This window comes from Ursus americanus, chromosome X (genome assembly GCF_024610735.1).
Source record: "Ursus americanus isolate L20-20 chromosome X, mUrsAme1.1.p, whole genome shotgun sequence".
Taxonomy (NCBI): Eukaryota; Metazoa; Chordata; class Mammalia; order Carnivora; family Ursidae; genus Ursus; species Ursus americanus.
This window is the reverse complement of record NC_142164.1, coordinates 40,099,776-40,125,352: the sequence shown is the minus strand read 5'-3', so window position 1 is coordinate 40,125,352 and position 25,577 is coordinate 40,099,776. Positions and strand designations below refer to the sequence as shown.

General features: G+C 33.1%; 1 protein-coding gene across 2 annotated transcripts in view; it reads left to right on the top strand.

Annotated features, from left to right (window-relative positions):
* The window catches only part of RADX (RPA1 related single stranded DNA binding protein, X-linked), a 68,777-nt gene that overhangs the window by 18,366 nt on the left and 24,834 nt on the right, over positions 1 to 25,577 (top strand). The window contains exons 4-11 of one of the 2 annotated variants that reach the window (XM_045788633.2): positions 537 to 645; positions 846 to 937; positions 1,045 to 1,167; positions 3,910 to 4,014; positions 5,125 to 5,289; positions 6,582 to 6,742; positions 7,546 to 7,727; positions 11,238 to 11,311. In XM_045788633.2, the coding sequence (XP_045644589.1) occupies positions 537 to 645; positions 846 to 937; positions 1,045 to 1,167; positions 3,910 to 4,014; positions 5,125 to 5,289; positions 6,582 to 6,742; positions 7,546 to 7,727; positions 11,238 to 11,311 (1,011 nt within the window). Of the gene's footprint in view, positions 1 to 536; positions 646 to 845; positions 938 to 1,044; positions 1,180 to 3,909; positions 4,015 to 5,124; positions 5,290 to 6,581; positions 6,743 to 7,545; positions 7,728 to 11,237; positions 11,312 to 25,577 lie in introns of both variants that reach the window. The other variant, XM_045788624.2, reaches the window with a different exon arrangement.

Genomic DNA, 25,577 nt, shown 5'->3' with positions numbered 1-25,577 from the left:
ATAGTGACCCTTTTGTAATAGCAAAAACAGGAAATAATCCAAAGGTCCATAAACACGATAGTGGGTAAACAAAATTGTAACATATCAACACCCTGGAACATTATTCAGCAGTAGGAATAATAATAATAAAAAACCCATTACATGCAGCTACATGGGTGAATTTTAGTACCATAATGTTAAGTGAAAAGAGTAGCCCTAGAACACAGAATATGGTATGAGTTCAGCCATATAAAGTAAAAAAAACAAAACTAAATAGTATTTTGTTGGGGCAAAAGCATATAAATGCTAAAAACCTTTTTTTAATTAAGAAAAATGACAAAACACAAAATCTAAAAATGGCTAACCTTTGACCGAGAGATAAGTAGATATGATAATGTAGGAATAAGTAGAAGAAATCTATTGATAATGGTCTAGTTCTTAGGGTTAGTGGTGGGCTCAGAAGAGTTCAGACTAACATTTTGCTGTGTAATTTGTACACATGTATATTCTTTTATCTGTATGAAATGTCATATTAAAGTAATATATTTGTTTTTCAGAAATCTGCCTGAACCTTCGAGATCCTCCGACTAACATAATTATCATTCCGGAAAAGCAGGTGAAACCTGAATGGAGATTGCCAAAATTGAATCACCGCTTTATCACAAGGTAGAATGCTCATGTAAAATACCTTAAATATTAATTTTTAGCATTAGCTGAAATGTACTGAAACAATGTGTTATTATTGCTCAAAATCTACCCCAAATTATGCTATATCAATTATGTTGATATATATTTTCACAATCATAATTTTAGAATGCTTTTTCACTGTTTAAAGATACAATATTGAACAATTTTCCTTTTTTTAGGTCGGAACTGGATGATGTGCCAGAAAATTACATCTGTGATGTTATTGGCATTTTAATTTTTGTAGGAAGAGTCCAGCGGTCAAAAAAGAAGGGTAAGCTTTTAAAATTGAAAGTCGTAAAAAGTATTTCAGTGAATAGTTCTGTGCTCATATATGCGTAATTGTTCACCTTCATTTATTCTAATATCCTATCCATATAGAAAACCGTGAAGATTTTTGGTCATATCGCTGGATTCACATCGCTGATGGGACTTCAGAACAGCCATTTATAGTGGAGCTGTTTTCTACATCTCAACCAGAAATCTTTGAAAATATTTACCCAAGTACTCAATCCAGTATTTACACTTTTTTTACTTTTTGGGTTTGGGGGTTGTTAACGTAAAATGTTTTGAGTGTGTACTGATTTACAGAGTGGCATGATACTGAGTTAGCAAATTCAAGCAGTGTGATAGCATGTTTAAATTTATTTCTATATTAATATCATATTTGGTATCACAGACATTAACCACCTTCTGGTTGTCTATTCAGAATTAATTTGGGATTGAAACCAGTTTTTCAGGAAACAGGTGCTCTTCTCAATTCTCATTATTAGCATTTCAGGCATAAAAGCTTAACATTCAGTGAAACTAAAACATGGGCAATCAGTTCCCTTTGTATCCATTTTGAAACTGACTAGAGCACAAAAAAGACAATGAAGACTTTACTAATGTAGAATTAATTGGTAGAGGATTGACAGACTGTAATTAAATAATGACAGTGGTAAGTATGGTTTCATTTGAGTAGTAAATTAATATTACATTGGCAATGTTATACCAGCTGGTCAATATTTTAGTTACTTTGGTGTTGACCTTTCCCCCCCTTGCATTTATTCAGATACAGAGGTATTTTTCCCACTAATTTTATTCATTTGAAAACATTTTAGGTATGCTTCAGATCTATTATCATAAGAAAAAAGTATAATTAATACTCTTTAACAACTTCAGTGAATTTTTCCTTGTATCAACTTGTAGCATAAAGCTATTATAGCTACAGTGTGCTATTTTACTATTTTTCAAATGGTTATATGAATAAAATACTGATTGTTAAATGTTTGCCAACATTGGGAAAACTCCCAATCTTGACCATATGTAATTTTTAAAATCAACAACAAGGTAAAAATTGTAGAGCATCAGGATACCTAGAGACCATATAAAAGGCTTTTCTGCTACCCTTTTATTGGTTATTGCAAAACAGCATTCCACACCATTCAGTTATTACCTTATTAGATTCTACCATCTGCTTGTGAGATTAAAATTTTAAAATGTGTCTGGACGGAACTAAACCTCACCCCAACTATTGAGGGAGAGGGAAGAAAGAGTTTTAGCCAAAACCAAGGCATGGGCTTCCAAGGTGAATGGGGCTATGATTTCTCATGTAACTTCTCTCAGGGCGTAAATGATTGATAGTGATGACTTCTGATGACAATTCCATTACCTCGTTTTAGGTGGGTTTTATGGCTGGGGCCCTCTCTTTGTTGCCACTTGAAACCACAAGCTGACACAAGTTTTAGATAATGATTCTTCACAGAAATGTTGCCAAGTATGCATGTTCTATTTCTTCGGATAATGTGAAATACATCTTCCTAAGAAAGCCTTATACGGACCTTGGTGAGATTTACCCTGGTACAGTAGTTGACAACATTCGCAATTTATGTTCATATTTTGACCAAGGTGAAAAAATTATCAAATGAATGGTGAGTATTGAGGGAGCTTCAGGCCCATGAAGGGGAACATGACCAACTGTCTTCTAGAATAATACCAGAATCCTTTGGTAGTAGGAAATCTCTTTCACTTTTGATTAAGGAGAGTGAAAAACTAAGGAGAACTAAAATTGAGTGTTTGCTCTGTACCAGATGCTCATACATGTTATCTCATTTTGTACTCCTAGTTACCTTCTTAAAAGTTGATGTTTTTACAGATTTACAGGTGAGGAAACAAAGGTCCAGAGGAGTTAAGTAATTTCTTAGATGTCAAACAGCTGGAAGGTGTCAGGTTGGAATGTCTGATTTTTAACAGTCATGAAATGAGAATTAGAAGTTTCTTTAATATTGCTATATCAACATCGTTAACCATAAAGACTGACATATTTGTACAGTCTTTTAAATAAAAGAAGAGTGATGTAAATTGAGAATTATTCTTAGTCATCTCAACAGATTTCCTTTATTTTTGTTGCTATAAGATAATGAATTAGGAAATGTTAGATATAGAAAATAAATTTATTGTTATTATCATACTCTAGGGAAGTATTTATCTCAAATGAGAACTTACCATTATTGTGAGACTATGGGTATTTACATTTATTTCTTCATTTCCTAGTTCATAAGACCATAACCGTTTTGTCATGTGATGAGTTAAAATTTTTAAAATGTTGTTGGCTTAATGCAACTTTACCTAACTAACTGAAAGACAGTTGAAAACAATTCAGCAAGGTGAACAGAAAAGAATGGGTCGTATAAGCCCGGTCATGGAGACTTAAAGTCTAATTAAGATAAACACCTGTAAAGCACTTGCACAATTTCAAGTTAATAGTGTATACCCCTATCTGGTGGAAGGAGTCAGACTAATTCAGGGATCAGTGTTAGATTGGGTTAATCAGTAAAAACATCCTGGAGAAACTAGGCTTTTTTTTTTCCTCTGTAGGAAATAACTGTTCACACTCAGTTGTGTGCCTGATTAGAGAGACTTGGAGTCTTCAACTGTGCAGTGAGCAGTAACTTCAGTTAGGTGCAGCCATTGTACTTTCTAAAGGAAAAGTAAGTGTTAGATCCTTTATCTAAAGAAAAAGGTAAGTGTTAGATCCTTGTTGCTCCGAGTGTGGTCAAAGGACTGGCAACACTAGAGCTTATTAAGAAGTAGAGAATCTCAGGCCCCACTCTAAAACTACTGAATCTGAATTTGCAGTTTAAGAACTGTCCCAGGTGATGCCTATGTTCGTTTAAGTGTGAGAAGCACTGTGTTAGATACTGATCTTGGTAGGTCCTCTTTGAAAGGCAGAAGTTTCTTCATAACTGTTTGCATTTTCTGCAGTGACCTATTTCGTGTGTACACAGTTGAAAGTTGTCAGGAATGACCATCAGGTACCTAAACTGCTTTACCTTACCACTACAAATGAGAGTCGAGTGTTCATTACTGGTGAGCAATTTCTTGGTTTATACTTTATTGGAGATTTAATATATTTTCTGTTCATTAAATTAAGTTTTACATTACAACATTCAACCACAAGATAGCTTTGTTTTGACCTCCTTTATTGCCATAAGAATGTTTTAACAAAAAATATTTAGCCTATGAAATGTATTGCTTCTAGATTATTTACGACTAAAGCGATGATTTTGTGGCTCACTGGAGAATTGCATTTATGTCCTTCGGTTAACTTTAATTCCTGCTTGATGTAAGGTAGATAATCATAAATTGTTTTGATAGATAGAAGACTGTTAGGCCCTATATCACAATATGGATACGATAAACAATATTTTTAAATACTTAACAATATTTTTAAAAACTGTTCATCAAATTTTGGCACCTGATCTCAAATTTTACTTATAAAGCAAGAAGAGTCTTATTAGTTGTCTACAAGCACATTATTTTTCTCTATTCTTTCTGATAACGGGGTCAAAACAATAAAGATAAAAGTTTCCAGATGAGTGAGGAAGTAGTGTGGAGTGGTGTGTTTACTAAAATACTACCACATTGATAATTAAGAAATTTGTCAAAAGGAGAGTCCTAGGAAGGATGTAATACACATCTTTGGCAATACCTCATTTTATAAATACTAACAATATCAGATGTAAATGGCACTGTTAAATATGTTTTAAGAACATGAATTTAAATGCTGAGCTATATTATAGGCAATTCAGTTCAAACATGATGCCATACCTTTAGGTTAATACGTGATTTAAAAGTCAATTTTTTAAGAAGATGCCAACCATTTTGATAGTTAGAAAATCCAGATTAGTGGTTTTCTTTTGATTATGACTTTACAGTATCCTGTAGGCAGTTATGGTTTATTCCACTTGAATTCTAATATGTCTGATTTCCTTCTCAATGTAGGATTGGTTTACTGTCTTTGATAATTTTTGTGTACATATTAAGTATAATCTGCTACACAGTGAATAAATGAACTTCTTTTCTTGGTGACATAAGAGAGTATTTTGATATTAAACTGTTGTTATACAAAAAGGCCCATACAGTTTATTACAGTGAGTTTTTTTTCTCATTTTTTGGTTTTACCCTTCTTGCAAAAAGGTCATAGAGGCCAGCCATACACCAACGACACCAAGGTAAAAAACTTTATTCATTGGATTAAAACAAGGACCGATTCTGAGGAAGTGAAGAATACTGTTATTGGTGGATATTACCCCTATCCACCAGTGCCAGAGACATTTACGAAGTACAGTAGTTCTGTCAAAGGTACTAATGTAATTACTAGTCATGTATGATATGTTTATATGCTATAGGTGTGATATATGTCATGAGCTAATATGTAGCAACACTAACTGATAAAAATTTTGTCTTTATGAAGATCTAAAAATACATGTCATACCTTCTAAAGGTTAATATTTGGATTTTATTAAACTAGAAGAAGGGAGAACATAGATGATGACTAACTGGACATCATATCTTGATTTAATGTTATTGAGATCAAATCTGGCTTTAGTAGATCCCAACTCCTATGACATTACATACAGAGACTAAAGATATCAAGGAGACACTGGATAATTTGATATCAAGATACTGACACTGTATTATGCTACTCTTGTGGAATGATAGTCATTGGATATTACACAATTGAGCACTGTCTTTAAATAAAAATGACATCAAAATAAATGAGATGCGGAATAAGTACTGATGAGAGGCCTAACAATTTATTTTGGTAGAATTAACATATGATGGTTGAAAAGTTTAATAGAAGTATATTGTTTTTTTAAGAAGTGCATGGTTTGGGGAGAAAAAAAAGAAACTTTGAAATACTAACCTACCATCATCTAAATATTGGCATCCTCTTGTACTTCATAATGCCAGCATATGTAGTATATGGTCGTATGTATTAAAATGTATGTTTCTGTGCAGCGGCTAGGCAACACTTTATACTTTGAAATATGATGTGTAAATTACAGTTGACCCTTGAACAGCACAGGTTCGAACTGTACAGACCCACTTATATGTGATTTGCTTCAATAAATATACATACAGTACTGTACATGTTTTTTTCTTAGAATTTTCTTAATGTTTTCTTTTCTCTAGATTACTTTATTGTAATAATACAGTATATAATATATATACAAAATATGTATTAATCAACTGTTTATTTTGTTGATAAGGCTTCTGGTCAACAGTAGGCTATTAGTACAGTTTTTGGGGGGTCAAAAGTTATACATGGATTTTCAACTGCAAGGGGTTTGGTGTCCCCAACCCCCCTGTTGTTCAGTGGTCAACTATACATTCAATATGCAAAATGTCTGTTTCAAATTAAGACTCCAGACTAGAGGACTGTATCACAATTTAACTGATAACTATATTTTGCCTGTTTTACAAAAATTGCATAAGGGGATGGTGCCAAGCATCAACATAAGTTTCACAAATTTAAGTTTTGTCGCAAGTTTGTGATTTCATGTTGTGAAATGACATTGCAAATCTAATTCTTATTTTTATCATTTCAGTTCTTTAAAACTTACAGTTTCCTTGGAATTATTCTTTTGCAGTTGAGTCGCTCTTGACAGCTATAAGTGAAGTGAGGAAGGAGATTGAAGACTTGCAGTATAGGGAACAAAAGCGCATTGCAATTCAGGGGATAATTACTGTTATAAAGTATATCCCCCATGCCAGTGCGACTGAAAATGCCTCAGCATCAGAAACACCTCGGGTATGGTGCCAGAGAATTAATAGTATATCTCTGAATGCACTGCGATCATAATTACAATTGGTACCTTGTACATTTTATTCAGAACTCACATGTATTGACGCTTAGAAGAAAAAAATCATTTATGTTTTCCATTTCTTTCCGTTTTCTGTCATTTATTTTGGAGCAGCCTGGGCTGAAGGTCACAGCCTCTGATATTTCCCAAGGCCTTCAACACTTGGTATCTTATTTTTGCTTTCTGCATAATTCGAGCCTATGATTCTCTTTACTTAAATTCCCAGGTAGTATATATGATTATATTCTTTCCATTCCTCTTGTCCAGGCCAGAACTATAGGAACACTTTCACAGGAAGTTTTTGTCTTTATATCTGGCATGGCAGGCTCACCCAGATTTTTTAAGATGTATCAATGAGTCTTGTAGGATAAAGGCTCTAGTAAAAAAGGCCACTACTGGAATCTAGGCACAATCAACACAAATAAGTTAATTTTTTCCTGTGAATTTATCTTTTTAAAAATTATTTCTAAGATTTCTGTTCATATGGAAATAAGCATCTAATCCAGCTTTTCAGTTATACTAGTGTAAGAAGGACTTTTGTTTACCTTCTTTTAAAAATATTTTAATACCAGATGCATTAGGATAAATATAATCCTATCTATAAATCAGCTTTATAAAAGCACTTTTATGATTGTAAAAATGTCATAACTCTTAAGATTATGAAAAATAGATGAACTAAAATTATAGTCTTGTAAGAAAAATAATTCTTGTGAATTAGTTTAAAATGTTTTCTCTAAATTTTTGGTTTCAGGGTGCTAACCAACCTTCAACATCCCAAGCAGCTAGAAGAGAAAATCAAAGTCAGGAAAGAGATAATAATAATAAACGACATCAAGATGATGATCCTATGAGCTCTCAGGGTTTTCAAACTGCATATACAAGTTTGAGCCCTACCAAGAAAAAAAGAATTGTGCAAGGGCCAAATGCCAAACAGTAAGTCATTTGTATTAAGTATACACATAGCATATTAATTTTTTTGTTTCTTTGTGAGATCACAAAGGCTTTAGCATTTTTATCATTATAAATAATTGTTAATTTGTTTATATTAGCAATTTCTTAAAAAAACCTCTATCTTCTGACCCTTTTTCTATAGTATCGTCTGTTTTTCTTAGGTAGAAGTCACCAAGAATATTCCTTCATTTAATTGTATAGAGAATTTCAGTATACAAGGTGAAATTATTTCTATTACATCATTTGATCCTCAACATCCCTGTGAGAAAGGCTTAGGATAAGTATTTCAATTTTATAAAAGAGGAATCTGAGATTCAGAAAAGATAAAATATAGGACTTACACATGTCTGTATATATATTAAGTACTTTTAATTTCTCTGCATGAAAGATACTTTCTAAGACCTCAATAATATTAATTATAATCCTGATATAAAGATGAGGGAATGACATTTTATAGAATCTGTATGACATTTACCTAAGGTCAATAAGTTGATGAAAAGGGCAGGATTAGAGTACAACTTATAGTCTCTGACATAATTTTTATAATATTCTGCCACTACCAAGCATATGCAGTGTTCTCTTCTTTTAGCTCTCTTTTCCCTTTCTTCCTCAGTTATTTTTCTATACTTATCTTTTCACTTTTCATCTCTCTTTTTTCATTTTCCTCAGTTGATACCTGTAGACATTGTATACCTCCACTTCTGTCATTTAGCCCCTCACCTTTAAGACATTTAAGTCCTACAAATGGATGATTACATATTCCAATAAAAATCTCCTAAGCCACTTTTTAAAAGTTCTGTACAATGTAATGGTGCTGTTAGGGTTTTGAAAACTGTTTCTTCCAATTTGTTTCAGATGGAAAAACTCGCTTCCTAATCACATGCATTAAAAAGTAGATACACGCTATTTCCACATGTAATTTAACTATTTTTAGTTAGATTACTTTCACAGTTGATGTTTTCAGCTTTCTAATTTCTAAAAATACCATGTTTTCGATGATTGAAAGAAGTTCAAATTACAACTATAAAATATGTTTTTATTTGGTGGGGCTTAAAGGTAAATAAATGGATGCATGCCTCCTTCCTGAAAGCTATTTCTTTTTAGTTCATTAATAACTCATTAGCAAAATAACGAATACTACCATTATAAGAAAAAATCCATTGATAAAATAAGTTGAGCAATATTATGTGGCATTCAACAATATGACATTCTGTTTTACTTCATGCTTTTACTTTTGGAAATACAATAGAAAAAATCTCATGAGAGAAATATGTGAATATCCCACAAGATGGAAATCTTTCCTTATAAAAGTAGGCTTCTCCTCAGTTTCAAAATAAGATACTTCCCTTTTCCTCCATTTATATCACTTCATTTTTTTATAATAATTTTTTTTATTATGTTAGTCACCATACAGTACATCCCTAGTTTTTGATGTGAAGAGAACAAAGGGAAGAAGAAAGGGGGGGTAAACAGAAGGGGGAATGAACCATGAGAGACTATGGACTCTGGGAAACAAACTGAGGGCTTCAGAGGGGAGGGGGGTGGGGAATTGGGATAGGCCGATGATGGGTATTAAGGAGGGCACGTATTGCATGGTGCACTGGGTGTTATACGTAAGTAATGAATCATGGAACTTTACATCAAAAACTAGGGATGTACTATATGGTGACTACAATAACATAATAAAAAATTATAAAAAAATAAAAAATAAGTTTCTTGTTCACATACCACATTATTCCAAAGAATAAGTGGTACAGCCACTTTGGAAAACAGTGTGGAGGTCCCTTAAAAAGTTAAAATTGAGCTACCCTATGATCCAGCAATTGCACTACTGGGTATTTACCCCAAAGATACAGACGTAGTGAAGAGAAGGGCCATATGCACCCCAATGTTCATAGCAGCATTGTCCAAAATAGCTAAATTGTGGAAGGAGCCGAGATGCCCTTCAACAGATGACTGGATTAAGAAGATGTGGTCCATATATACAATGGAATATTACTCAGCTATCAAAAAGAACGATTTCTCAACATTTGCTGCAACATGGACGGGACTGGAGGAGATTATGCTAAGTGAAATAAGTCAAGCAGAGAAAGACAATTATATGGTTTCACTCATTTATGGAACATAAGAAGTAGGAAGATCGGTAGGAGAAGAAAGGGAAGAAGAAACAGGGGGTAAACAGAAGGGGGAGTGAACCATGAGAGACTGTGGACTCTGGGATACAAACTGAGGGCTTCAGAGGGGAGGGGGATGGGGGCTTGGGATAGGCTGGTGATGGGTATTAAGGAGAGCACGTATTTCACTTCAATAAACAGTTATTGAGTAGATATTATATAGAGATACAAAAATAAATAAAGTTTATACTTATGTAGACCTTATAGCAGAGCTTAGAGCAGAATCTGTTGGAAGAGACAGACTCATAAACCTGTAATTTCAACATGAAGTGATGAATGCTATCATAGAAGTTTATTTATGGTGCTATGACAGCAAATGCATGTACAAGGAGCAGTGAGCTTTGACTAGAGATCAAGCACGTCTTCTTTTAGGAAATAATGCTTGAGTTAAATTTCAAAGCAAGAGTATGAGTTTGAAGCAGCATGAGACTTATAGAAAACTTTGAAAAGAGGCTAGACAGTTAGGCCAGATAGTTTCCCAGAATATTTATATATGTTCTGGAAATATATATATTCTGGGAATATATATATCCCAGAATATTTATAAATACTTATATATAACATATATTTATATATACATATTTTGTATTTATGTATTTATATTTATATATTATATAATGTATATTATATATTTATATTATGGATTAATACAATATTATATATCAATAAATTAATATTAATATAATTTACATATAAATTATATGTATATAAATATATAAATAAATTATATGAATTATATATAAATTATATATAAATATCTCCATAAATAGATATTTATTTATATAAATATCTCCATCTATCTTTAGTTGTTATTTAATAAAGTTAAATGCTTCCTTTTGTGGAATACACCTTATTAAAAGAACATTTAAATCTGCAACAGTATTTGGGGTGCCTGGGTGGCTTAGTCGGTTAAGCATCAGACTCTTGGTTTTGGCTCAGGTCATGATCTCGGGGTTGTGAGATCAAGCCCTGTGTCAGGCTCCGTGCTGAGTGGGGAGTCTGCTTGGGACTTTTTCCCTCTTTTTCTCCCTCCCTCTCTGCCCCTCCCCCTGTTCTCTCTCTTTGTCTCTCTCAAATAAATAAATAAATACAATCTTTAAAAAAATCTATTGCAATATTTGAACTAGGTTATATATGCATATTTGTTCATAATTTGTATATATTTTCCTTAAATTTTTAGTGCATTACTTTAAGAAACTAAACCTATGTATTTTGTAAACTTATTGAATTAGAATAAATTCTGAACGGAACCAATTAGTTTTTTTTCATTCAAGTGTCTTTTTGTAATTATTGGTTATCTTTTTTCCATCTTTTGTAGAGTTCCCGTGCCTCAGCCAGAGACTTCTGCACAGACAAAAGGATGTAAACCAGACATGCCAAACATTTTCCTAAGTATGTTTCTTTGATGATTATTATTATTTATGAAATCTTTATGGAACATTATTATATACAGATTACTGTTTGTTTTTATTCTGCATTTTTGTGTCATACCTGTCTCTAGCATAATATAAGTACTTTATTTTTTTAATTTTTGTTTTATTTATTTATTTTTTTATTATCTTATGTTAGTTACCATACAGTACTTCATTAGTTTTTGATGTAGTGTTCCATGATTCATTGTTTGCATATAACACCCAGTGCTTTAAATAGATATATAGCTGGTTATTTTTGTTTTTGTTTTTTAATTTATATTAGCTTAGGTCCTTGTCAAAAGTACTGGTCCCAACTTTAAAACAATTTGGTATCATCACCAAAGTGAAAGTAAATATAAACAAACTTATACTTATCAGTTCGTTTATTTGATAATACATCTCTTCAAACACGAAATTTAAAATTTTAAGGGCATGTTAAAAGAATAGGTATAGAGGGTATAACTTTCAAAGCAGCAGCACAGAAAAAAAAGGGGAATTGTAAAAATTTAAAGAGGACAGTAGAAGGTAGAAAAGAAGAAAAAAGGAAAGCAAAAGCACGATTAAGAAAAAATACAAAATAACATAACAAATAGTTCCAAATATATCAATAATTTCAATAAATGTAAACATGTTAAACTTTCAGGTATCAGTTTTAAAAATTAATCTAGTTATATGCTGTATATGAGACACTTAAGCAAATTTATATAGAAAGGTTGAAAATAAAGGAATGGCAAAAAATATACATGACTTATCCTAAAGAAAGGTGGTATAACAATATTAATATGAGATAAAATTGAAGCAGAAACTAATTAAAGATAAAGAAAACAATGTAGATGATAAAAGTGACATTCTATCCAGAAGATAACAACCAGGAATGTATACATCTAATAATATAACCTCAAAATGTAAATAACCTGGTAGATTTATTTTTTTATTTAAAGATTTTATTTATTTATTTATCAGAGAGAGAGAGAGAGAGTGCGTGCACAAGCAGGGAGAGCAGCAGGCAGAGAGAGAGGGTGAAGCAGGCTCACCCGCTGAGCAAGGAGCCTGATGCAGACTTGATCCCAGGGCCCTGGGATCATGACCCAATCTGAAGGCAGATGCTTAACCAACTAATTCACACAGGCATCCCAAAGATTTAAAAGGAGCAATTGACAAATTTATAGTCATAGTAAGCTCTTCTCTTAAAGTAATAGAACAAGGAGACAAAAGTTCATTAAATAGGCAAACACACATATATTGATGAAAACCAGTGATAAAAAGCAATATTAAAAGAAGCCAAGGGGAAAAGAAAAAAAGACACATTATATACAGAGGAACAAAAACAAATATAACAACAGATTTCTCTTCAGAAAGTATATTATCCGAAAGACAATGAAAAGACCTGTAAACCCAGAGTTCTATATACAGTGGATGTATCTTTTAAAAATAGACAAATTAAAGATCAAAACAGAAGCCGAGAGAATTCATCACCACCAGAGCTGCACAATGAAAAATAATAAGGGAAGTTCTTCAGGCAGAAAAATAATAATACAGATGGAAATTTAGATCTAAATAAAGGAAAGCGCCAGCAATAGTAAATGTACAGGTAAAATAAAATATATTTTCTCAATTTTAATGTCTTTTAAATGAAAAATAATAAAATGTAAACTTTGTAGTTTATATAGAAATAAAATGTATGACAGCAAGAGCACAAAGGCAAGAGAGGATATGAAGATATATCATTAGGAAGTTCTTACACTATATGCACAAAGTGGCAAAACATCACTTGGATGTAGACTGTAATAAATTAAAGCTGTATATTATAAATCCTATAGCAACCCCTAAAAAAAAGCATAGCTAATAAATCAATGGTAGAGCTAAATGGAATTATTTTTTAAAATAGTCAATCCAGGAGAAGGCAGGACAAGAGGAAAAGGGACATAAAGAACAAATGAGTCATAGAAAAAATAGCAAAATAACAAATTGAAGCCCTATCATATTGTTAAAGTAAATAGTATGAACACCCCAATAAAAAAGCAGAGATTATCATACTGGATAAAAAAAAGTAAGACCCAGCTATATACCATCTAAAAGAGACCCACTTTAGGGGCGCCTGGGTGGCTCAGTCGGTTAAGCATCTGCCTTTGGCTCAGATCATTAACCTGGGGTCTTGGGATGGAGCCCTGCATTGGGCTCCCTGCTCAGCGGGAAGCCTGCATCCTCCTCTCCCTCTGCCCCTACCCCCCTGGCCTGTGCTCTCTCTCTCTCTCAAATAATAAATAAAATCTTTAAAAAAAAGAGAGAGAGAGAGAGAGACCCACATTAAATTTAAAGACACAATATAAAAAGATGAAAAATATATAGCATGTAAAAGAAAGCTGGAACAGCTATATTTATAACATCAGAGTAGATTTCAGAGCAGGGAATAAAGAATATTACATTATTTACAGTTGTCCAAGAAAACATGCCAATCCTAAATGTGTAGGCACCTCACAATAAAGCTTCAAAGTGCATGAAAACTATTAAATTGAGTAGAGAAACAAATTCACGATTATGTTTGAGGACTTCAGCATCCCTTTCTCAGCAATTGATAGGAGAACTAGACAGTAAATCAGTAAGAATATAGAATACATTAACACTATCAACCAACTTGAGCTAATTGATGTCTACAAAACACTCTACCTAACAATGGCATAATACATATTCTTCCCAAGTACACATAGAACATTTACCAAGATAAACCATGTTGTGGTCATAAAACAAGTCTCAGTAAGTTTAAAAGAATCTAATGGAGAAAAATAAACTCAAATAGATGGAAGGAAATTCTGTATGTCATCAATTCCAAGATATCCATTTTTGCATATTTTAACATCTCTGAAATTGGGTTGCACATTCCAAAATGAATTATATGTCATGATTTCATTGGCAAAGTATTTTTTTTCTTAGTGGAACATGAAATAATGGTGTGTTTTACAATTTGCTGCATTTTATTTTATTTTTAAAGACTTTATTTTTAAGAAATCTCCACACCCAACATGGGGCTTGAATTCACAACCCCAAGATTAAGTCACATGCTCTCCTGACTGAGCCAGCCCGGCACCCCTACAGCATTTCACATTCAATAAAATATGAGAATAAAATTGAAAACAAACTAGTGAAATATAAAACAAAAAAGAGAATGGCAGAACCTAAAGTTGATCCTTTTAAAACATTTACACAATAGAGAAACCTCTAGCAATACTGACCAAGGATAAAAAAGAAAGCTACAAATAAACAGTTGTAGAAAAGAAAGAGTATAAAACTTATAATAACCATTTTTAAAACTACAAGAGTATTAGAATTTAATTTGTATACATTTCTAAAATCATCTGAAGCCAAACAATTTATTATTCATAGATACATATATAGGAATCTACTCTGGAATGGAAAGATACATAGCTAATTAATGGTATTAGTTGTCTCTAGGGAAGGAAGGAAGAGAATACGACCAGGAAGAGTAAAGAAAGGTTTAAACTTCATCTTCAATGTTCTATTTATTTCATTATTTTATTCATATTTTGTATGAAACCAAACCAATGCAAATAATTTATGAGACAATTGGAAAAATTTGAACAAAATATTTGATAATATTTTTGAACAAAATATTTGATAATATTTTTAAATTACTATTAATAATGGAAGTGTTATATCATGTTTATTTTCTTTTTTAAAAAGTCCTTATCTTTTAAAGATACACATTGAATTATTTATAGGTGAAATGATATCTCAAAGATTGGCTTTAAAATAGAGTAGTAGAGTTGGGAGTAGCGTAGTATATACGTGAAAGAATGTTGGCCATGTGGTGATAAATGTTAAAACTGGGTGATATATACATGGGGGTTCATTGTACTCTCCTATCTACTTTTGATTTTTTAAGACTTCCACAATAAAAAAAATTAAAATATGAAAATATTTGAAGCAAAGATGGTAAAATAAAAGTTTGAAAATGTGTAATTCTAGGTATTGGATATACTGGTATTTACTATGGTATTCTATGTATTTTTCCAATTTTTCTGTCTAGAGAAAGCAAAAGATAAGTTTAAAACACTACAGTGTACAGGTAATACCTGAACTAATTCTTAAAAGATGAATAGAGTTTTGTCTAATTAGCTAAGTGTATATAAGCCTCCAACAGTTTTACCACAGGTACAAAGATCAAGACATTTCATGGAAATCTCAAGGAACCACCAACTGTTGAGATGTTACTAGAGTGAGTATGAAGTGTAAGGCAGAAAGTAGTCTAATGACTGAAGAAATGTTAAAGATCAACGTTAATGGAGGACCTGGTATGCCATATGAAGAAACTTGGACTTTATTCTCTAGACATTAAGGGAGAGATTTTGGAAAACATTAAGCAGTGGTGTGGCATAATTTAAATTACATTTTAATACCTAACTCTGATGGCTATGTAGGGGACAGGTTTAAGGAAAACAACTCTAGAGTCAAAGACACCAATGAATGATGATAAAGGCCAGGAATAGAGCAATGGTAATAAAGAAAAAAAGAGGAAGAGATGAGAAAAATTTGAAAATACAATCAGTCATATCTAGGTATTGATTAAAACTGGAAATGAGAAGAGTCAAGGACGCCTCATTTACCTACTCCTTGTCTTAATTTAAAGGACTTGGTATTCTAGTTGGGGTAGGCAATTATATCAGTTTGCCAGGGCTGCCATAAAATGTCACTAACTGGGTGGCTTAAACAAAAGAAAAAAATTTTTTTCACAGTTCCGAAGGCTACAAGTCCAAGATCAAGGTGTCAGCAGGATTGGCTTCTCCTGAGGCCTCACACTGTGGCTTTTAGATGGCCTTTTTTTGTGCTGTGTCCTCACTTGTTTGTCCTCTGTGTGTACACATCCCTGGTGTCACTGTATATCCAAATTTTCTTATAAGGATACCAGTCAGATTAGATTAGGGCCCACACTAACAACTTCATTTTAACTTAATCACCTCTTTAAAGTCCCTATTTTCTTTATGCAGTCACATTGTAAGGAATTGGGGTAATGGATTCAAAATATAAATTTTGGGGTAATAGAATTCAGCTCATAGCAATAATGTCATTAACTAAGAAATTTTTATTATGAAAGATTCCACATATATGCAGAAGTGAGCAGAATAGTATAATGAACCCTCATTTTAAAATATAGGTTTTTATTTAGGTATGGCAAGTCCATCAGATCAGAAGACAACTGCCACTGAAAAAATAGTCACTATAATCACAGATCCCAAGAGAAGGGGACACACAATGAATGCCATGGGAAGCACCAGGGTCAGTCAGGAGGCAGAGTGACAGGAAAACAAGGGCATGAGCCTTTATTGTGGCTTCTGTGGGAACAAGCAAGCAAGGCAAATGAGCAGATTTAGGATTGACTGGTTTCAATAATTTCAGCAGGCTCTGGGGTGTAAGGGCTGACGCTAGTTGTCTGGTCCCTCTCCCCAGGTGATTAGGACAGGGGATTAGTGGCTTAGAGTATGAGAGCCCTATAAAGGTGGTTGGGGTGTGGGCTCTGGGTTGGTGGTTTTGCATATGAAAGGTGCAGCTCCAAGGCAAGGTGTTTACTGTCTCCAAGAATTGGCTAGCCCTGGGAGGGGTAATCTGTCCAGGGTCAGCAAAGCCCCAGATGTCAAAGTATCAGAAAACACATGATTAAGATACATAGTGCATGATCTCACTTATATACAGAATCTAAAAAAGTCGGACTCATACAGGCAGAGAGTAGAATGGTGGTTACCAGGGACAGGGATGTGGGGGAAATGGGGAGACGTCAGTCAAGGAGTACAATGTTGTATTTATGGAGGATGAATAAGTCTAAAGATCTAATGTACAGCATAATAACTGTCGTTAATACTATATTGAATACTGGAAATACACTAAGAGTAGATTTCAGGTGCCCATCATGTATGCGAGGAGATGATACATTAATTATATAATAATCACTCATTTTACTGTATATATGTATATCAAATCAATATGTTACAAACCTTAAGTATATATAAATTTTATTTAAATATAAAATAAAATATTAAAAAATGGAAACTGAAAAAAAGAAAATTTATAGACTAGCTGAGGATGGAGAGTAAATGTTGTCAAGATACATACCTGACAAAAGACTGGTGTGCAAGACACAATGAACTGCTAATATGCATAATTAAAAATGTAAACTAACAATTAAACATGGACAAAAGATTTTAACAGATGATTTACAAAACAGATTTATGAATACTCAGAAAGGATATGAAAATGTATTCAACATTATTAGTCATCAGGAAAATTCAAATTAGTACCACAATAAGATAGTACTATATTCCCACCAGAATGGCTAACATTCAAAATCTGATAATAGCAAATGTTTGTGGGGATGTGGAGCAACTGGAAGTCTTATACACCAACAGTGTGAATGTAAAATGATACAACACATTGCACAAAGTTCTGGCTGGCAGTTATAAAGCAAAATGTACACCTATCTTTGGACCCAGGATTTCACTCCAAGAAAGATAAAAACTCTATATTCACAAAATGCTTATAAAAAATGTTAATAGTAGATTTACTTAGACCAAACTGGAAATAGCCCAGGTGTTCATCAATGGGAGGATGAATAAACACACTGTGGTATATTCATGCAGTGGAATACTATTCATCAACAAAAAGGAACCAACTACTGACACATGTAACAGAGTAGATGAAACTCTAAAATGTTATGAAGAGTTAAAGAAATGTTACACAAAAGAGTATATAGTGTATGAATTCATTTATATTAAATTAACAAGGAAAACTAATCTGTGGTAGAAAGACCAGAACAGTAGTTGCCTTTGTATAGAGGTTGAAGTGATGCATGGGGATTGACTGGGAAGGGGCACAAAGAAAATTTTGGGTGATGACAATGCTCTGTATCTTGAGAGGGGTTTTGGTTACCTAAGTATATATGTTTGTCAAATGCACATAATTAAGATTTGTGCATTTCATTGTAAATTTTATATGAAAATATTGTAAACAAATATTAAATTGGTTTATGATATATGTGCCGAACCACTTATCAGAAAGGAAACAGAAATCTGCAATTTATTTGAAAAGAATACAAAGAAGGTGGATTAATGGATGGATAGAGATGGACATAGCCTGTGCATTAAAATGGGAAAACCTAAATAATAGACATATAGTGTTCTTGTAAAATTCTTTTAATTTTGTTGTGTATTTGAAATTTTTTATAATAAGTTGATGGAGAAAATATACTATGAAGGAAGTTCTTATATGGAAAAAATGCATGGATAATATACCCATGTTATTCATCACCCAGTTCCCAATAGTTATCAACTCTCCACCAATTTTGTTTCACCTATACTTACACCCATTCATCCCATATTATTTGGACACATATCACTTCATCTGTACAAATTTCAGTATATATCTCTAAAAGATAAGGACTATTTTAATATGACCACAATATCATTATCATACCTAAAAAATTTGCAGAATTTCTTGATATCATCAAATATCCACCTACCATTCCGATTTCCAGTGGGATCATAAATATCATTAAAAACTTTTTTCATTTATTTGAATTAGGATCCAAATAAGGTCCTCTTATTGCAAGTGACTGATAAATCTCTTACAGATTCTTTTTTTAATTTATTTACATTTTAGTTAACATACAGTGCAATATTGCTTTTAGGAGTAGAATTCAGTGATTCATCACTTACATACAACACCCATTGCTCATCAAAACAATTGCCCTCTTTTTTTTTAAGATTTTATTTATTTGACAGAGACATAGCAAGAGAAGGAGGAGTGGGAGAGGGAGAAGCTGAGCAGGGAGCCTGATGCAGGGCTCGATCCCGGGACCCCGGGATCATGACCTGAGCTGAAGGCAGATGCTTAACAACTGAGCCACCCAGGTGCCCCAAGTGCCCTCTTTAATGCCCATCACCCATCTAGCCAATCCCCTACCCACCTCCCTCCATCAACCCTCAGTTTGTTCTCTATCCTTAAGAATTTCTTATGATTTGTTTCCCTCTCCTTTTCCCCCCTCCCATGTTCATCTGTTTTGTTTCTTAAATTCCACATATGATTGAAATCATACAGTATTTGTCTTTCTCTGACTAACTTATTTCACTTAGCATAATATGCTTTAGCTCCATCCGTGTCATTGCAAATGGCAATATTTCATTCTTTTTGATGGTTGAGTAATATTCCATTGTACATATGTACCACATCTTCTATAATATTTGTTCTTTGTGTCTACTTATTTCACTTAACATGTTTTCAAGGTTCATGCATGTCGTAGTGTGTATCAGAACTTCATTCCTTTTTATGGCTGAATAATATTCACACATACATATATATGCCAATATAAATAAATAAAATAAATAAATAAATACATTATATATATATATATATATATATATATATATATATGCCACATTTTGTTAATCCATTTATCTGTTGATGGACACTTGAGTTGTTTCCACTTTTTAACTATCGTGAATAGTGCTGCTATGAACATTGGTGGACAGGTATTTTTTTGGGCTCCTGTTTCCAATTCTTTTGGGTATATACCTAGAAGTAGAATTGCTGGGTCATATGATTATTCCTTGTTAAATTTTGAGGAGCTGCAGCTGCAGCATTTTACATTCCCATCAGGAATGTATGAGGGTTCTCATTTCTCTAAATCCTTGCCAGAACTTCTTTTCTTTTTTCTCTTTTTTGAATTATAGCCATTCTGGTTAGTGAGAAGTGATAGATCACTGTGATTTTGATTTGTATTTCATTAATGACTAATAATGTTGAGCATCTTTTCAAGGGCTTTTTAGGCATTTGTATGTTTCATTGAAGAAATGTGCATTGGCTTCCTTTGCTAGTTTTTTAATTGAGTTGTTTGCCTTTTTGTTGTTGAATTTGGGTTTTTTTTATTCTGCATGTTAAATCCCTATCAGATATATGATTTGCAAATATTTTCTTCCATCTTATAGGTTTCGTTTTCACTTCCCTGATTATGTCCTGTGATGCACAAACAGGTTTTTTTTTGCACATGTCAATGTTTACTTATGACAATTAAACAATAAAATAGTGACAGAATAAAAATTCCTAGACTTCAGTAATAAGAAGAGGAATTTAAATCCATTCTCTACACTGGCGCCAAAGCAATCTTTTCAAAACACTAAAAACCAGTTCATATTTCTTGCTTTAAACATTTCACGAGCTTCCTACCATTTGTAAAATAAAGTCCAACTCATCAGCAAGGTAAAATACATCCTTCTTGGTTTACTCGTACTTATTTTAATGAAATATAATTTATCAATTTTTCTCTTTCTTTACATACTTTATCAATACTTTATTAAATATTTCTTTCCATCTCATGATTTTAGTGTCACATCTAATATTCCATTGTCAAATCCAAGATTGTGAAGATTTACTCCTGTTTACTTCTATGTGTTTTATGGTTTTAGCTGGTATATTTAGGTTGTTGGTCCTAAATATAAGAATATAACCTAAATACATTGTTTTGAGTTAATTTTCTATATGGTACAAAACAGGGATCCAGCTTTATTCTTTGGTATGTGGAAATTCAGTTATCACAGTCCCACTTGTTGAAAAGACTATTCTTTCCCCATTGAATTGACCCTTGTTGAAAATCAAATGGCCATAGATGTATGTGTTTCTTCCTGGAGTCTCTTTTCTATTCTGTTGATCTATATGTCTGTCCCTATGCCAGCCCGGATCACATTATTTTGATGACTATAGCTTTGTATTAAGTTTTTAAATTGGGATGTGTGAGCCCTTCAACTTTGTTATTTTTATTCAAGGTTGTTTTAGCATTCAGGACTCCTTGTAAGTCCACATGAATTTAAGGATCAGTTTTCACCATTTCTGCAAAATAGGCTTTTGAAATTTTGATAGGGATTGCATTGAATATGTAGATCACTTCAGATAGTATTGATATCTTAATAATATTAAGGTTTCCAGTCCATGAACATGTGATGTCTTTCTTTTCATTTAGGTATTCTTTATTTCAGCAATGTTTTGTAGTTCTTAGTACACAAGTCTTTTACCTTATTGCTCATATTTATTCCTGGATATTTTATTCTTTTAGTTGCTATTATAATTGGAATTGCTTTCTAAATTTCCTATTCAGATTATTTATTGTTGGTTCAGAGAAACTCACCTGACTTGTGTGTATTGATCTTGTAATCTGCAAATATGATGATTTGGTTTGTTAACTCTAGTTGCTTTCCTGCAGATTCTTGCAGATTTTGTATACATGGGATTATGTGATATGCATACAGAGGTCATTTTATTTCTTCCTTTTTAATATTGATTCATTTTATGCCTTTTTCTTATCTAATTTATTTGAATAGAACTTCCAGTACAATGATGAATAACAGTGGTGAAAGTGGGCATCCCTGTCTTGCTTCTGTACTTAGCAGGAAAGCTTTCAGTACTTTATCACTGAGTATTATGTTAGCTGTGCAGTTTTTATAAAAACCTATTTTCATATTGAGAACATTCCCACCTACTGCTAGTTTTCTGAGGTTTTTTTTGTGATGAACAGGTGTTGGATTTTGTCAGATGCCTTTTTTTAAGTTTTTATTTAAATTCCAGGAAATTAACATACAGTGTAATATTAGTTTCAGTTGTACAGGACAGTGATTCAGCACTTCCATACAACACCTGGTGCTCATCACAACACGAGCACTCCTTAATCCCTGTCTTATTTCACCCATTCCCACCCCCACCTCCCCTCTGATAGCCGTCAATTTGTTCTCTATAGTTAAGAGTCTCTTTCATGGTTTGCCTCTCAGTCTCTTTTTTCCCTTTTGCTCATTTGTTTTGTTTCCTAAATTCCACATATGAGTGAAACCATATTGTATTTATATTCTCTGACTAATTTTGCTAGGATAACACTCTCTAGCTCCATCCATGTCATTGCAAATGGCAAGATTTCATTCTTTTTTATGGCTGAGTAATACTCCATTGTGTGTGCGTGCATGTGTGTGTGTGTGTGTGTGTGTGTGTGTGTATCTCCATTGTGTGGATATCTTCCCTATGCATTCATCAGTTGAAGGACACTTGGACTGCTGCCATAATTTGGATATTGTAGATAATGCCGCTATAAACATCAGGGTACATATAACCCTTTCAATTAGTACTTTTGTATTCTTTGGGTAAATACCTAGTAGTGCAATTGCTGGGTTGTAGGGTAGTTCCATTTTTAACTCTTTGAGGAACCTCCATACTGTTTTCCACAGTGGCTGTACCAGTTTACATCCTCATCAACAGTATAACAGGGTTCCCCTTTCTCCACATCCTCACCAACATCTGTTGTTTCTTCTGTAATTTATTTTAGCCATTCCTACAGGTATGAGGTGATATCTCATTAGTTTTAATGTCTAATTCCCTGACAATGAGTGATGCTGAGCATCTTTTCATGTCTGTTGGCTTTCTCTATCTCTTCTTTGGAAAAACGTCTATTCTTGTCTTTTGCCTGTTTTATAATTGGATTATTCATTTTCTGGGTGTTGAGTTGTATAAGCTCTTTATATATTTTGGATACTAACCCTTTATCAGACATATCATTTGCAAATATTTTCTCCCATTCCATAGGTTGCCTTTTAGTTTTGTTGGTTGTTTCCTTCATGGTGCAGAAGCTTTTTATTTTGAAATAGTCCCAATAGTTATTTTTGCTTTTGTTTCCCTTGCCTCCAGCAACGTGTCTAGTAAGAAGTTGCTGCAGCTGCGGTCAAAGAGGTTGCTGCCTGTGTTCTCTTCTAGGACTTTTATGTTTTCAGATCTCACATTTAGATCTTTAATCCATTTTGAGTTTATTTCTGTGTATGGTGTAAGAAAGTAGTCCAATTTCACTCTCTTGCATGTTCCTGTCTAGTTTCCTCAACACCATTTGTTGAAGAGACCATCTTTTTCCCATTGGATATTCTTTCCTGCTTTGTCAAAGATTAATTGACTACATAGTTGTCGGTTCATGTCCGGGTTTTCTATTCTGTTCCATTGTTCTATATGTCTATTTTTGTGCTCATACCATACTATTTTGATCACTACAGCTTTGTAATATAACTTGAGGTCTGGAATTGTGATGCCTCCAGCTTTGCTCTTCTTTTTCAAGGTTGCTCTGGCTCTTCGGGGTCTTTTGTGGTTCCATACAAATTTTGGGATTGTTTGTTCTAGTTCTGTGAAAAATGCTGTTGGTATTTTGATAGGGATTGCATTAAATCTCTCAATTGCTTTAGGTAGTATAGACATTTTAACAATATTTGTTCTTCCAATCCATGAGCATGGAATATCTTCCCATTTCTTTGTGTCATCTTCAATTTCTTTCATAGCATATAGTTTTCATAATATTCTCTTATAATTTTATTTCTGTGGTGTTGGTTTTCATTTCTCATCTCTTGTTTGTGATTTTATTTGGGTCCTTTCTCTTTTCTTTGTTATAAGTCTCATTTACTAATTTTTAGTTTACTGATTTTATTTACTAATTTTATTAATTTTTTCAATAAACCAACTCCTGGTTTCATTGATCTGTTCTATTGGGGTTTTTTTTAGTTTCTGTATCATTTATTTCTGCTCTAATCTTTATTATGTCCTTCCTTCTTTGGCTTTAGGCTTAATTTTTGGTTTTTTCTAGCTCTTTTAGGTGTAAGTTTCAGTTGTTTATTTGAGATTTTTCTTGCTTCTTGAGGTAGGCATGTATTGCTATATAGTTCCCTCTTAGGACAGCTTTTGTTACATCCCAAAGGTTTTGGACCATTGTGTTTTCATTTTCATTTGTCTCCATGATTTTTAAAAATTCTTCTTTAATTTCCTGGTTGACCCCTTCATTGTTTAGTAGCATGTTATTTAACCTCCATGTATTTGTGGTCTTTCCAAATTTTTTCTTGTGGTTCACTTCTAGTTTCATAACGTTGTGGTCAGAAAAGGTGCATGGTATGATTTCAATCTTTTTGTATTTTTTGAGGCCTGATTTGTGACCTAATATGTGATCTATTATGGAGAATGTCCTATGTGCACTTGAACAGAATATATATTCTGCTGTTTTAGTATAGAATGTTCTGAATATATCTGTTAAGTCCAGTGTGTCATTCAAAACCACCTTTCCTTGTTGCTTTTCTATTTAGATGATCTGTCCATTGATTTAAGTGGGATATTAAAGTCTCCTACTATTATCATTTTATTATCAATTAATTCCTTTATTATTAATTGTTTTATATATTTGGGTGCTCCCATGTTGGGTGCATAAATATTTAGAATTGTATGTCTTCTTGTTGTACTGTCCCCTTTACTATGCATGCTGCCCTTCTTCATTTCTTTTTACAATCTTTGGTTTAAAGTCTAGTTTTTCCAAGATAAGTATTGCTACTCTGACTTTCTTTTGACAATGTTTCTCCATTCCTTCTCTTTCAATCTGCAGGTGCCTTTAGGTCTAAAATGAGTCTCTTATAGGCAGTATATAGGTGGGTCTTGGTTTTTTATATGTTCTGACACCCTGTATCTTATGATTAGAGCATTTAGTTCATTTATATTCAGAGTCATTATTGACAGATATGTATTTAGTGCCATTTTATTACTTGTTTTGTCATTGTTCCTGGAGATTTTCTCTGTTCCTTTCTTATCTTTGTTGCTTTTGGTCTTTCCCTTCCACTCAGAGTCCCCTTTAATATTCTTGAAGGGCTGGTTTAGTACTCACAAACTCCTTTAGTTTTTGTTTGTCTGGGAAACTCTTTATTTCTCCTATTCTGAATGATGGCCTTGCTGAATAGAGTAGTCTTGGCTGCAGATTTTTCCCATTCAGTACTTTGAATATATTATGCCACTCCCTTCTGGTTTGCCAAGTTTCTATTGAGAAATCTCCAGCTAGCCTTATGGGTTTTCCCTTTTAAGTTAAGGACTTCTTTTGTCTTGCTGCTTTTAAGATTTTTTCTGGATCACTATATTTTGCCAACTTGATTACAGTATGTCTTGGTGTTGGCCTGTTTTTGTTGATTTTGATGGGTGTTCTTGTGCCTCCTCGATCTGGATGTCTGTTTCCTTCCCCAGATTAAGGAAGTTTTCAGCTGTTACTTCTTGAAATTAATTTTCCTCCTTTTCTCTTCTTCTGGGACACCTATAATACAAATGTTATTATGTTTGATGGAGTCACTGAGTTCCCTAAGTCTATTCTCTTGTTATATGATTCTTCTTTCTCTCTCTATTTCAGCTTCATTATTTTCTATTAT